Source organism: Gallinula chloropus (genome assembly GCF_964237585.1).
Source record: "Gallinula chloropus genome assembly, chromosome: 20".
Classification (NCBI taxonomy): domain Eukaryota; kingdom Metazoa; phylum Chordata; class Aves; order Gruiformes; family Rallidae; genus Gallinula; species Gallinula chloropus.
The window spans coordinates 12046016-12059884 of NC_140105.1; the positions used below are offsets into that span (position 1 = coordinate 12046016).

The following is a 13869-nucleotide window of genomic DNA, read 5'->3' on the forward strand; positions in this document are numbered from 1 at the left end:
TCTCCAAGATACCCCATAATTACTGTGGTGGCCAAAGGCTCTAGAGATGCAAACTGGTGGACTGAGTTTGCTCCTGTGCTCTTTATGCCACCCTGCTGACAGATACTGTCACCATTGGGCAGGTAGTTTTGATCCGTTCCTGAATCAGTCCCAACTGTCTTCTGTGTTTCAGGCTGTTGCTGTTGAAAGCTGCCAGTTTCAATTCACCTTTATATCATTTGCCAAAACCTCTTGCTATTCAGGAGCTGATTTACTAGCAGATCAGGCATACCTGCCTCAGGAGCACGCAGAGTGTGTGTGTGTGTGTGTGTGTGTGTGTAACATTTTAGGCATTGCAGTTCACACCTTATGTCTGTGTGAGCCATGGGAGGAAATGATCACAATAAAAGCCTTCAAACACTTTTCCCAGGATAACATCCAAGACTTGAGAAAGAGAGTTACTGTGCTGGACTGCCAGCTGCGGAAGTCAGAGTCGGCTCGGAAGACCTTTGAGGTGGCAACTGAAAAACTGCTGCAGTTTGTAGAGGTAACTTTGCTCATTGTTTCTAACAACACCAAAGTTTTGTGTTGACAGTCCTGAGCAATAAACATGATAACCTGATTATAAACTAGCTTTGCAGAGATCCTTTCATTGCTGGAAATACAGGTGGTGTATAAGTGTGCAGATTGATGTAGAAATTAATTTAATCTTTTAAGTTTTGCTATACACTAAACCAATCGCTCTGATCAGATTTTTTTTAAAATATTTCTTTCATTTAAAGGGCTTAAACTATTTTGGTTTTTACTTTTACACTTCTAGCTGGGAGTGACTATTTAATTACAAACCCAATCCCCCCCTGCCCAAATAGAACGTTGACTTATAAGTTATTAACTTTCTGACTGTCAATTTATAAACCATTAACCTCTTGACTGTGACCAACAGGTTGTGCATGAAATACTTTCAGATAACTCTACTTCCCCGACTGTTTTAAGGTAATGAAATGGCACTGTTATGAATATTGAAATGGTAATTTTAATATTGAAAAACTCTCTTATTGTTTCAAAGTCTTCAATCACTAACTTGTAGCTATTTTTCCTGTATTTTTTTTTTCCAGTATGTTTTTGAGTGGAGGAGAGGGAATGGCTTGAATTATATATTATGCTTCCAGGAAACAGCTTCACTAAAAACCTCAGACTTAAATTAAAACACTTAGTAATTACATAGCTCTGTTTGTCTGGATGTTTCAATAAAGTAATTGTAACATGCTAAGGATTAGTTGAAATTGCAAGGAACATTTAACAGTGGGTTATAATTTTTTTATTTGAATTTTTTTTCCCCACATGATTTTGCATCCTCATAAATCCAGTAATAATAATAAATTGGTAACGCATGCCAAGTAAGTTTTAGCACTTTTCTTTAAAAACGTGCCTAGGAATATTCATTGAGATTTAGAGTAGCCTTTGTCCTTCAGAATATTGGCATAATTGTGCCTGTGTATCCCAGCTAGTAGCAGTACAGTTCTTGGTCTCTGTCCTGACATCTTTTCCAGTAACGCTCTCGAGGAAATTAGATCTATTTAATTCAAGTCAGCTGGAACTGCATTTCAAAAAACTCTGCAGGATCAAATCAGCTATTACACTGTAGATGTCTGTTCTCATACACTAGCCCAAGTCAGTTAAATGTAGTACCCATCACAGGAGTGATGTTGCATATCTGATAAGGTTTGTAGACTTCATTTTAGTCAATGGACTGAAGTGTAAAACACAATGCTAAGGTGACAAACTAGCTTGCTCACAGAGAGGAATCTGGTTCCCTTAAGCACTGCCCCTTCTTAAATGCTAATATAAAATTAGGTTTTAGTAAGTTACTTTTCTGACACCCACTGGGTTTTTGACCCTAGATTTTGAGATATGAACTATGTTGTTTGAACAGAACTGCTTCTGAGGCAAACTCATTGGTTCGTTAGTATGAATCATTTTTGTTCACAGTGAGACTAAAACCAATCTAGAAACACAAGTCCACTTTATTAAAAGAAAAAACTTCTTTTATAATCTTGCCAATAAAACCTATTTTTTTTCTCTTAGTGACAGAAGAATGACATTATCCAATAAAACTCTTCTTGCACGGTTGGGAAGGATTGGACCGACTGTCACAACAGCTCTTGCAGCAGAAGCCAGAGACCTCGCCAAGTCTGTCCGTGCCATTTTGGAAGTAGATTGTGAGTGAGCCTGTGTGTCTCTGTGTGTGTGGCTACATGTGTACACACCATCAATATTTCCTTTCTTAACCATCAAATGTTTTGGCTTTAGCATCTTGCCTCCTGATTGAGAGTAGTGTGTTCCAGTACTCATCATGTGGAGGGGTTTTTCCAAAGGTGGAAAAAGGATCCTGAGGAGGAGTTCTGTTTGAATTGGGCTGTGGTATAGATAAGGGGTGCAGAGTCCAGTGTCAGAATGGTGGAAGATATACAACAGCAAAAAAAGGGCTTCTGCTGCTAAGGTGTATCCCCTTTGTTTTTCTAACCCTCACCCTGACCATAACCTAAACCTACCCTACTCTCAGCCAGAACCTTCTCCTACACTTGGTTTTCATATGATGGTTTGGCCACTTTTCTGTTGTGTGCTTCACCCTGCAGAATTTGTTCTATACTGTTTTTTTTCAATTCATTCCAAGAATGAATCAACCTTAATTCTGGCTGCTTAAAATTCAGTCAGTACTTCCTAGGACTGATATGCAACACAGAATGGGGGAAAACTGTCTAGAATCAGTAAGTGCAGTTCATCCTTAACTTTAAGCAGATATCCCAGATGTTTACAGCATACATTTTACCTGTGACAGATGGGATGTAAGAATAATGATCTCATTTAAGACAGTCGGGTACATTTGCTAATTCACTGGAAGTTGTGTAATAAATAATAGTGAGATTTCTACAGGTAATATATATGTAATTAAAGAAGTAAATTATATAAATCTTTGTAATAAACAGTGTTTTGAATGCTAATAAAGTTGCAGAATATTTTGGGATCAGGAAAATATCCAGGAAAAGGCATTGGGTGTTTGCTTAGGGTATTGCTGATACACATGTATCAGCTTCTTTGTTAGTCGTCAGTGAAAAAATTCTTACATTTTTATTAAGCCAAATAAGGAAATGTTATTCTTTTTTTATGTATCTCTTTTACTAGCTTCTAATAGGAATGCTGTGGCTTCATAAATCAAGGAAATATTTATTCTCTGAGGTTTAACCTGGGAGGAGGTAGTCTTTTCTTTCTGAAAAGACCTAATAATTCAGGGGGATACAATAATTTTCATCCCATTCTAGAAGGGTTGACAAGGCAAGTGGTAAATTATGTGCAAGATCAAAGTAGTCACCTGTGATAGAGTGCCTTAAGGACAGGGGATGGTACTGGAGATGTCAGTGAGCTGCTGGCACAGGGCAGATCCTTTTAAGATACAGTGATCTCTTGGTGGATTCAGTTTTCCCTTCTACTCTTGTTCTTCTGTTTCCCTTGCCTTTTGCACAGTCTTTTTACTTTCAGGTTCACCAGCAGGCTTTTATCTGAAAGAAACCTCATGAAAGGAAGAAATGGAAGAGTAATATGAAAAAGTTTGTTTAGTTCTGTTTGATAGTGTTCATAACTCTTCCAAAAACATATTGAGGGCTTTGTGTAGTTCAAGATCCTTTTGCTCTAAACACTAGGAGGGAGGGTCAGAAGTAAGCATCTAGAAGCTTGGGTTTCCTTGACTCAAAAGGCATCACCTGAACCTCACTGATGTCAATATTTCCATTGACCTTGGTTGGCTTTAAACAAAAGGTGGTGGATGCAGTCAGAGTCAACAGGATTTTGGAATATAAGCTTTAATAATAAATAGATTTATTATTAAACCTTTCTTCCAAGATGCAAAGGATGCATCAGAGTGAGAAGATTTCTCCAAAACTTAAGAAAATCAGAGCATTCTTATTAAGGATTTTTAAGTGTGAGTTTTGAAGTCAGGAAATGCCCTTGAGGAAATAAATCCTCCAGAGCTTTTAAATCTGGTATCAGTTCATCAGCAAAGACGACAGATATTTTTATTTCAGATTGGATGTGAACTGGTAGAATAAATCATTCATAACACCAGAGGACAGTGCAGATTCAGTGTCGGTTCCCTATGCACCTTCATCAAACTATAATTAGAATATAAAGTCATTCCAGAGTATGATTTTCAGGGAATATTTAAAGCAGCAAATTAATGCCAAATTGAGGAATATGAAGATTTCCAGAATCATGTGGAACCAGCAGAACTTTCTGGCTGTTATTCTCATACCGGAATGTTTACAAAATGCTTTTCTGCTGAATTTGAACTGCTGTGTATCAAGTAATGTCTTAATGAAGATTTTATTGCTGTAGGGAGTGGATGTAGCCTGCAGTTTTGTTTGGAGGTACATGTATATTCTCAGGTCGCTAACAGAAACCAGTTTCCACTGGTAAAAATTATGCTAGTTAATGACCAGTTACTGTAATAAACTACATTTAGTTGGGAATCTAAGAAACAACTGTGGCTTATACAATTCCCAGAACAGATTATCAAAATATTTTATCTTTTGATCATATTTACATATAGTTGAGCAGACCTGTCAGCTTGAATCCAGCTTAGTTGGATTGATTTGCAAAAATAAGATAGAGATGGCCTGACACATTAGGGGAGTTTTTGGAAAGCTGGAGAATTATGGCTGACCATATCAGATTGAAATATTCTTGGTGTGCTGTTTGAGAACTGATTTAGAAAGGGGCTGAATAAACATATTGGTTAAGGAAATGTTTCAAGATATGCAAAATGAGTTATTTTATACTATTTAGGTAACATTTACTGATTACTTCACTCTATAGAGCAAAAAGCAAAATAAAAAGATACAAAAAATTGTTTAGAAGCACCCAGAATATTAGAATTAGAGTGATAGGTGGGATGGAAAGAATAGCAGGAGAGGAGATAATTGGTTTTCCACCAGTGACAGTGGGAGAGTTCTGTCACATCGAGTTGTTTCTGTCACACCACACGGGGAATTGTGCAAGGAAAGCTTTCAGTCCTGAGCACAACTCAGACCTAACGCGTGGTTGTGCCAACCATCATGGGTAGGATACGTGTTAGAAAGCTCTGGAGCCATAGCAGGGATCCGTTTTATGAACCTGAGAGTTAAAAATAGTTCTGCAGAGTAGGATTTAAAGATTGAACGTCATCCTCCTGAGTTCATTCTGATTTGGAGAGTATTACAGATAGATTTAGGCTCTGACGAGCTTGTGTATGAGATTAAAGCATTAAACCTCACTCGCTTTCTCTCTCGGAGGGAAAAAAAACAGGAGGAGTTAAGGCAGAGTAACTATTGAGTAGCATTCTGTCTGCAGTCCTCTATGCCAGATTCTCACAAAATGTTTCCCATGTGAGCTTAGTTTTCTTGCAGATGGGCTGTCATGTCATAAATATCAGACATGAAATCAAAAAGCATAATAGACATTACAGTGCAGACCTTTTTTGCAGAAAGATGTCCACAACATAATCATTTCATAATGAATTCTTAGAGAATTGAAGGGAATATTTTTGAGATTGCAAAGTGGATAAAAATATTTTACCTTCTAAATAGATCTTCTCTTAGATAGAGATCTCTCTTGCACAACACGAAGTGAAGGAGCCTTAACCAAGATTATCAAAATCATTTTTGATTAATTTACATGTGAAAACAAAGTCTAGGGGTGAAGACAAGTTTGTGAAGTGTTCTTCCAAAAGCAAGCTGTTTCTGTTGTTAAAGAACATCCTTGACAACCAGGTCAAAATGACATCTTTATGAATTAGCCACACCAAGTATCCTCTTCCTACATAATAGCATGGCATTTTGCCTGAGGGAAGAGGTTTGAAGAAGTTCAGTGTATTCCTGAAAATCTCCAAGTACGTATTGCCTTGTGATAATGCTGCAGATCAGTTTTCAGCTTTGCAGGTTGAATGACAGGTCTGTGAAGTCAGTTTGGCAATCCTTGAAGTGAGGACTCTGTTTAGAACAACCACCGCTGACAGCTCGTTTCCCAGTGCTTACTACAACAGGATCCTCAAGATCCAGAAATGCAAATAAGAAAGTAATAAACAGAATAATCAAGCTCATCCCTTGGAAGATTCATCCTTCTTCTTGAAAGACTGTAAGCTATTTTTAGAAACTGTCTTGAGAGGCCTCTCTGCTCTGTAGAATACTAGAATCTCCTGAAGACATAAAGGAAATTACTTTCATCATACAAAGGATAATAATGCCTCAGTGGAAGAGCTGCAGCATTTAAAAGTAGTTTCTGGCTGTACTTAGTAGCCCATATGGTGCAAATCATGCTAAAAAGAATTGAGAAAGCAGTTTCTTTTCTATTCAAAATTAGAAAAGAAATTCACTTGGTACTGGTAATGGCCAAAATCTGATTAACCCTGGAACATACTTATCTCTCCATAAAATAGCAGGCAATCGGCATTTTGAAATGTGCACTGGCATAATGCAGCTTTCAGGTATTTTGACTGCTAATTTCCTTACTCTGCCTCTGAACCTTCTATCCAAAAATACAATCTCACTCCTGTTGACATAATCCCAGTCATCAGTATCCATTAAGTGCAGTGAAGCCTGCTTCTCTGCTCAGCAGGAGCTCAAGCAGTGCATCTTGAACTATTTTTCCCATCATGTTCCTTTAATCTGCTGTCAGCCTGGGATCTGATAATCATCCTGAAGTTCACTAAAATGATCTCCAAATTAGTATAGCTTCTAAAAGTCCCACTTACCTTTCCCTACCTATACTTGCTCATCAGAGTAGCTACTAAATTTCATTGTGAGTATCCTCAGGTAGAAGTTGCGTTGCCCGGTCTTTGTGTCCGTCCGCCTGGTGTGTAAGAAGGCAGCAGTGGAACCTGCTGCACCCATTAGTGCTTGGTCTCTTGGTAGTTAAGTTACTTTGATTTTTAAAGTCTTCCATCTCAGGCATTAAAAGCTGAAGTATGGATGCTCTCCACTTCTTCAGTTTGGTTTTTTTACTCTGTGAGGTTGCCAACACCATTCCTTACTCAGCGCAGCGTTGGCTGGCCCTTCCCGTTTATTTCACAGTGTGGGTAGGACAAAGCTCTAAGGTAGAGTAGCAAGTCTTTGCAAATACCAATTCTGCTATTTTGAGAAGAGCTAATCTCGTTAAGTATTCATATTTATTTGTTTGTTGCAGCCCTGGTATGTTTGTTTATTACAACAGAATTAATTCCATATACACTGTTTTGTTCTTGAAATCACAAATAGAGCAGTGCTATTTGTACCAATAATTGGCTATAGTTCATCAGGGGAGGTCTGAAAAAGCTGACATGTAAGCATGGGCTGTTCCCCACCCCATTTTGGTTTATGCCTGTACATCCAAATCCAGATGTAATTGTAACAAGGGCAGGTGTACCCTGGCTAACCCTGACTTTCGCTAATTAGGCTAGTGATATTAAAGATGCATTTGCAGAGGAGGCTTGTCCTCTGTTAACCCCCAGAATATTGTCTGCCAGCATCTGCTGAAACTCACCTGCTATGTATTTTTATATTTTTAGTATTGGAAAGAGAAAATAGCTTCCTGCAGGATAATCTTTGTGGGGACAGTTCTGCACTGGGAGGGCAGCCTACCTTTAATATTCTCTTTCAGCTAATAAACTAGAAACCTACCTTTTCTTCCCTACTAGAAAAGCTGCTGGGGAAGGAGCAACATGATAACTAAAGAGATAACACTGTGTATTCGTTGTTCTGGCAAGGCCATAAATATTTCAGTGAATTACTGATACCAGCAATGGAAGAGACCTATTAAATTATACAATGTATATCCTGACCTCATCTGTCCAGCTCCCCTTTTTCATAGTTTTTTGACTAGCAAAAGAAAGAAATCTTGAAGTCAGTGCTGTATGCTTTAAAGATAAAGCTGTGCTATTTGTCAGTCATTTTCTGGCACAGTATTTTGGATAGAAAATAGTGATTTGGTGAAAGTAAAATGTAATATTCCTTTGAAATGTTGAACAACTACTACAAAACCCTGACTTTTCTCACAAGAGAGTTCATTGACTGTTTTATCCCATGGGAATGTCTCAGTTTTACTAGTCCTCAAAGATTGAAGGATTTTTCCCTGAAACATAAAAATTTAATGGGAAGATCATTTCATTTTTGTAGAAACTAATAATTCTAAGCTATTAAGTTATCTTTTACTGTTGAATCTTTTCTGAGTTGGCATTTAAAAAAAAAAAAAAAAAGGTAAATCCCAGAAAATGGTCATTTAGGAATATGACCTCATCAGTGGCTCCTCCTGCTTGCAGGATCATGCTGAATTTTGAACTTGTGGAGGCTGCTGCAGAACGTCAGCACTGTATCCTCATGTAGCACCGTGGCATTACACCAAACAGTGTCAGCTGCTCAAGAACAGCACTCCAAAGTACATTTTTCTTTATAGCAGAGCAGGAGTAGGCATGCCTGTAGTGTGTCTTCCTGGGCTCCACTGAGTTCTGATGCAACATAAGACACACAGTCTGTTCTTTATGTAGCAGAAGCATCTCCCAGTTGTCCTGAATTCGGACTTCAGTTACTTTGTTTTCTCAGTCTCATCTTGTAAAGACAACACAGCCAAGGCAAGATAGAGCAAGATAGGAACATCATGCAGCTGCTGAATGTGTCACTTGCTTTAGTCTCTGTGGGGCAGTGGTTTTCTGGTTCCCAGCTCTTCTGCTGGATGCCCAGGTCTTCTCTCTGTGTCTTCCAGATCAGCACGTGCTCTGGATTGCAGATCCCTGCTGTCACCCAGTCACTGTGAGTGGCACTATGCAGAAACAGAGGCTACTGGACAGAGCAATAGTTTGTCCAAAAATTAATCTTAAGGCAGCAGGAATTATTAATATTACTTTTTATTAAATTCCAGAGTACCCATGTTTCTTTACAGATCTGAACACTTGCAACAAAGGAATATAGTCTAGGAAATGAAGTTAAACTAATAATTTTCCTGTTATATCTGCAGTGATGTAAACTGAGAAGAACCCATGGCTTGACTTAACTTTAATTGTTCCTGTACATACCATCAAATGGTGAGAAGTGGAGCCCTTTTGCCCTGTCACAGAGACACTGTTGATTTTTTGCCTCATTTTGAAAATGAAAATGTTTGTTTAAATTGAGAGCTCATCAGCAACTCTTAAGATACACACTGCTAATCAGGTCTCAGTAAGAAACCCAAAGGAGAACAACTTGTGTACTTTCACAAAAATTAAAATTCTGAGTTGTGTAACAGGCAAAATGGTTTCTAAAATCCTCATTAAAAAAAAAATAAATCCAAGCATGTTTAACACAATTTTACAAGGACACAGTCAAGAATTATTCTACATAACCATTTACTTGCTGCAAGACTTTGAATTTTCGGCAGATCATTTAAATTTCCAATTTGCCTGCATGGTGAATGAGAATGAAGAGTTGTAATTTTGACAGTGCTCATAGAGCTGTAATACCAAAATGAAAATCTGCCCCAGAATTTGAGAATATTTCCTTGTGACAGAAAGGACACCTAAGAGCATGCAGTATCTAAAACACTCCCAATAGAAATGAAACTAAAATGAGTGTGCAGGGAGATTGGGTTAAAGATGGAGCACTAGACCTGTGCTCAATGAACAAGTCCATTATCAGTCTGTAAATCTGACACGATCTCCTTCACTTACCTCATCTGTACACCTTGATTGAAGTTGTTATCCCAGTTTTAGGGCACAGTTTGAGCCGTGAAGCAGCTGACTTGCTCATTCGTAGGAAAAATAATTTAAAAGAAGGACTTAACAGAATTTTCTGAAATATTTTTTCCCTGACTAGATGTCATCTTGATAGGAAATCCTGAAAGCAGGGGTTTTTTTTCCTTCCTGGATAGTAACCTGCTATTACTAGAATGTATTACAATATAGATAATATTCTTCTGCATTCTTAGGTAGCAGTCATACTTGTGAGTGATTTATAAAAGTACTTGCTTTCTGTTTATAGCATTACTGTATATTTATGCAGTTTCATTGAACAGAGATGTCAGTTGGTGCCTTGACTGTGGCACAGTGTCAGGCAGCACCTCTGCACTGTCTTCCCATCTGAAAGGCTTCAGCAGGAGAGGAGCCTGACGGGTGAGGAAGCACAGAGTTAAAAATAGAGCTGGCCGTAGGCTCTGTTGGAGTTTTCTGAGTAAGTTTTAGTGGGTTTGGTTTCTTGCCTGCTCTCTTGCAGTTGCTGTGTGTTGGTGCCCTGTGTTTGATGGTGTATTGCAGTGCTGGGTACTTGATCCGCGTTACATTTTCAACGCAGGTATTGCAAAGTAATTAGAGCTGTGGCTTTAAGCTGGGGCTTGTCAACAGGTACTGAACCACAGAACTGATTTACAGCTTGTTTACAGACCTTGGCACTTTCAATTAAAGGTCTGTAATGATAATCTATGAGAATTTTTGTGGGTGGGTAATGAGCCCTGACTGAAAATGGAGCCTGCTGAGCTATAGCAGCTTCACTGCTGAAGTGGTGTTTGTTAGATAGACACCTCCACTTAGCTGTGCCTATAGTGTTACGGAAACACGTAAGGTCAGTGGAGCCAAATCAAGTTTGAATAGTTTATTGCAAAGGTGGGAAGCAGCAAAAAGCCTTTCACACTTCACCTTTGGCTGTGGTGCTGTGGTTGGGTGGGGTTTAGGAGTGAGTGTACACGCTCTCTGGCAAGCTTAAGAAACACACTCTAAAGCCTATTTGGCCAGGATTGGTTTAGATTTCCAATAAATATTTCAGTAGGAGAGGAGCAAGGAGTTGTTTGGGACAGAGTATAACTAAAATATATTATTACTGTGAATGCAAGAGGTAAAAATGCCTTGCAGGTGGGAAGCAGGAGAAATGTTTGTGTGTAATGCAAATCACACAGAAGTTGCCAAAGTTAGTGCTTGGATAGTAAAAAAGGGTTGGCTAGAAAGGACCTCCAGCAGTTGGTTAGTGTATCCACCTGCCTCCAGCAATGGGAGTTAAATCTGTGTGGATCCAAACAGGTATTTGTCTAGCATGTCCAGCAGGTTTTCTAGGCACAATATTCCCATGCTGAAGTTAGAAGGCTTTTCCTTTTGCCCAAATCCTATTCATTGTGGCTTAAACCCATTACCACTCGTCTTCATCCCCATAGTTACTGAAACACCCTATTACTACCTCTTTCTGTGGCAGCTTTTAATGTAGTCGAGCACCATATCATGTCTCCATATCATATCATATCATGTCACCATATCATGGCTCCGTTTCCTGTTCCCCAGAATTAACTGATACCAGTTTGCTCATTTTTTCCTTACAGAGCATGTCTTCTAACCATTTCATCACCCTCTCATTTCTCCAAATCCTCTGCAATTCATCAAAGTTGCATAGAGTTCTGTAGTTGAGACCTTCCTGTGGGAGACAAAAATGGAATAGTAAGTTTGTTTGCTTGAATATTTAGTGCACCAGCTCTTAGGTCCCTAGATGGTGTTCCCTTTTCCTGATTGCTTTGTGTTACTGATTTGTATGAAGTTTGGGCTTTCCTGGACTTCCAGAGCCTTTTTTGCTGAAGCAAAGGCTAGCTAGACATACCCCACTTGCTTTTGTGCAGTTGTATTTGTACCTAGGGTAGTACTTTGCTTTTGTATTTACTGAATTACAGCCTATTTATTTCAAATATTTGATCCAATTAGCCAAGCTCTTACCAAATTCTAATCCTGTTTTTCAATGACATTTCAAATAAATGTCCATTTACAAATGGGTTTTAAATCCTGAATTATCCCTGAACTCTCCTTACTTGAGCTAAAAAGCACATTTTGCTGAATGCAAGAGAGGAATGATGTTGTTTTCACCTTACTGGTCTTACCTGGGGGTATTGTTACAGGACCTAGAAATTAGACCCCACTTGTTTAATTTCATGTCGAAGAATCAGAACATGACAGTAGTTATGTAAAAGCAGAGATGCTAGATAACAGGTGATGCTAACAAGGGTGGAATAATTTTATAGCCTGATCAAATAAAAAAAAATATTAAAATACCAATTATGATCAAGCTGCTATCCTATTTACTTGTGATTGAACATGTATGTTCTTCCCAATGTTTCACAGCAAGGAAAAAACACAATGCTAAAGCCAGTATTTAAAACAGTTCCTTAATGTGACCTAGATTTCAGAACTCTGTTGTTGCTGCTAGAAAAGCAATTTATTCCCTCTCCATTCACTTACCTTTAATGAGAAAAGATGAGTCAGCTTTTGAATAGGCACTGTCTGTATTGACTTTCAAATCAAAACATTTTAATAATGAAAAACAAGTAAGTGATATTGTTATACCTCAAAATGCAGACGAGCTAACAAGATTACTGCAGTCTTGTTAGGTTAATTTCCAGCATCTCTGAAGGAGGACTTCATTAAAAAGCAGACCTTTAAAAGTCAGCGAACACCTTTAGTTCATACTGTGACCCCACTATGAAAAAAATAATTGACTTTGTGCCTATTCCCAAATGAGTTGTTCTTGGTAACTATGGAGACTGAAGTCAACTCTCCAGAATCAACAGTGTTACTGGATGGTAAATACTTCCTAAATTGTCCCTCTGCTAATTTCTCTTGACATAATATTTAGAATTTTAGTATATTAGTCCTTAATTGTAGCAATGTGTTTTGACATAAAAAAGGGTGGGGGGGAAACCTTCCAAATTTTCTAGCATGGAGATGCAGGTGCAGAGGCAAGATGGGCTCTGAAGCCTGAGGTCTCCATCCCCAGTCAGTGCCTCACACTGGAGGCTCACACCACTCGTTTGATCTGCAAGCACAGCTCAGCCCTCAGCAGCTGGTTATCAGGGGAGCTGCGTAACCCGGTGTCCCTCTGGGAGGGGGGGGAGTGTCTGTATGTCTGTGTACCAAAAAATAAAGCAGCCCCTGTGGTATGAGGCTTAACCAAAGGAGGTGTGCACCTGGTTCTGCAGGTAATGCCCAGGTAACTTTCTGTGGCTGTGCAACCACGAGCATCCTCAGGGAGCTGGTGAAAGCTGGTGGAGGGAGGTGGCGGGGAGGGGGGCAGAGCTCCGACCTTTGTTTCCAATACCAACGTGTGCTAAAGCTATCAGTGCTCATCTAGGCGAAGGGGGTTGCTGTGCTTTCCTGTCAGCTCCTTCAGTTGTCACATTTTTTCACTGTTTCAGTAGGTAGGAGTGAGAAGCTGAGGGCTAGCAGAGTTACTCAGACATATATGGTGCACAAGTGTGATAACTTAAATGGAATGAAGTACAGAGAAAGTTGATTGCCAAGAATGATAGAGGAAGGTTTTAAAAGTACATTTAAAGGAGAGTTTGCAAGAGGAAAACATAATTGCTTGGTGCTTATGAAGGGACCTCAGTGAGGTACAAAACGTGCATAAGTCTTGTACTAGATGTATGACCTCGTGCTATAAAGCACACACACTGATTGCAGATGTTCTGTTTGAATCCTTTGCAGTCAATGCAAATAATGTGTGCTAATTTAGGCACAGGGGTGGATTTTTCCCCCCTCTCAGATTTGTAACAAAAAAGGAAAGGTATCTAGCCTAGTTTCTAAGAACTTTTGACATTATTTGTAAAATATGCTGCCTTTAAAGCCATGTCTTCCTGTAAATAAACCCCTTCTTTTATTCATGTGTCGCTACAGTGGTTTTTATAACAGGCTAAAAGAATATTCTGTGTTGATGTACTTTTACAATTCTTGCTTCAAAAGGGAAAAGTATTCCTTTGGTCTATTCCTACTGTGACATGAGCTCAGCAGAGAGTAGTTCTGTGTCTCTCAATTGTAGGTGGTTCACTCCAGCCCCCCTGCGCAGTTTAATTTCATCATCAGTGGAAAAAAGTAAGATATTACTTAGCAAGAAA

At 38.9% G+C, this 13869-nt stretch overlaps 1 protein-coding gene across 1 annotated transcript in view; it reads left to right on the forward strand.

The window, feature by feature from the left end:
• Nucleotides 1–13869, forward strand: part of STXBP4 (syntaxin binding protein 4) — a gene marked incomplete at both ends in the record, with an annotated part of 71058 nt that overhangs the window by 33028 nt on the left and 24161 nt on the right. The window contains 3 exons of the mRNA XM_084273605.1: nt 410–526; nt 923–972; nt 2065–2198. Coding sequence (XP_084129731.1) covers nt 410–526; nt 923–972; nt 2065–2198 — 301 coding nt within the window. The remainder of the gene's footprint in view (nt 1–409; nt 527–922; nt 973–2064; nt 2199–13869) is intronic.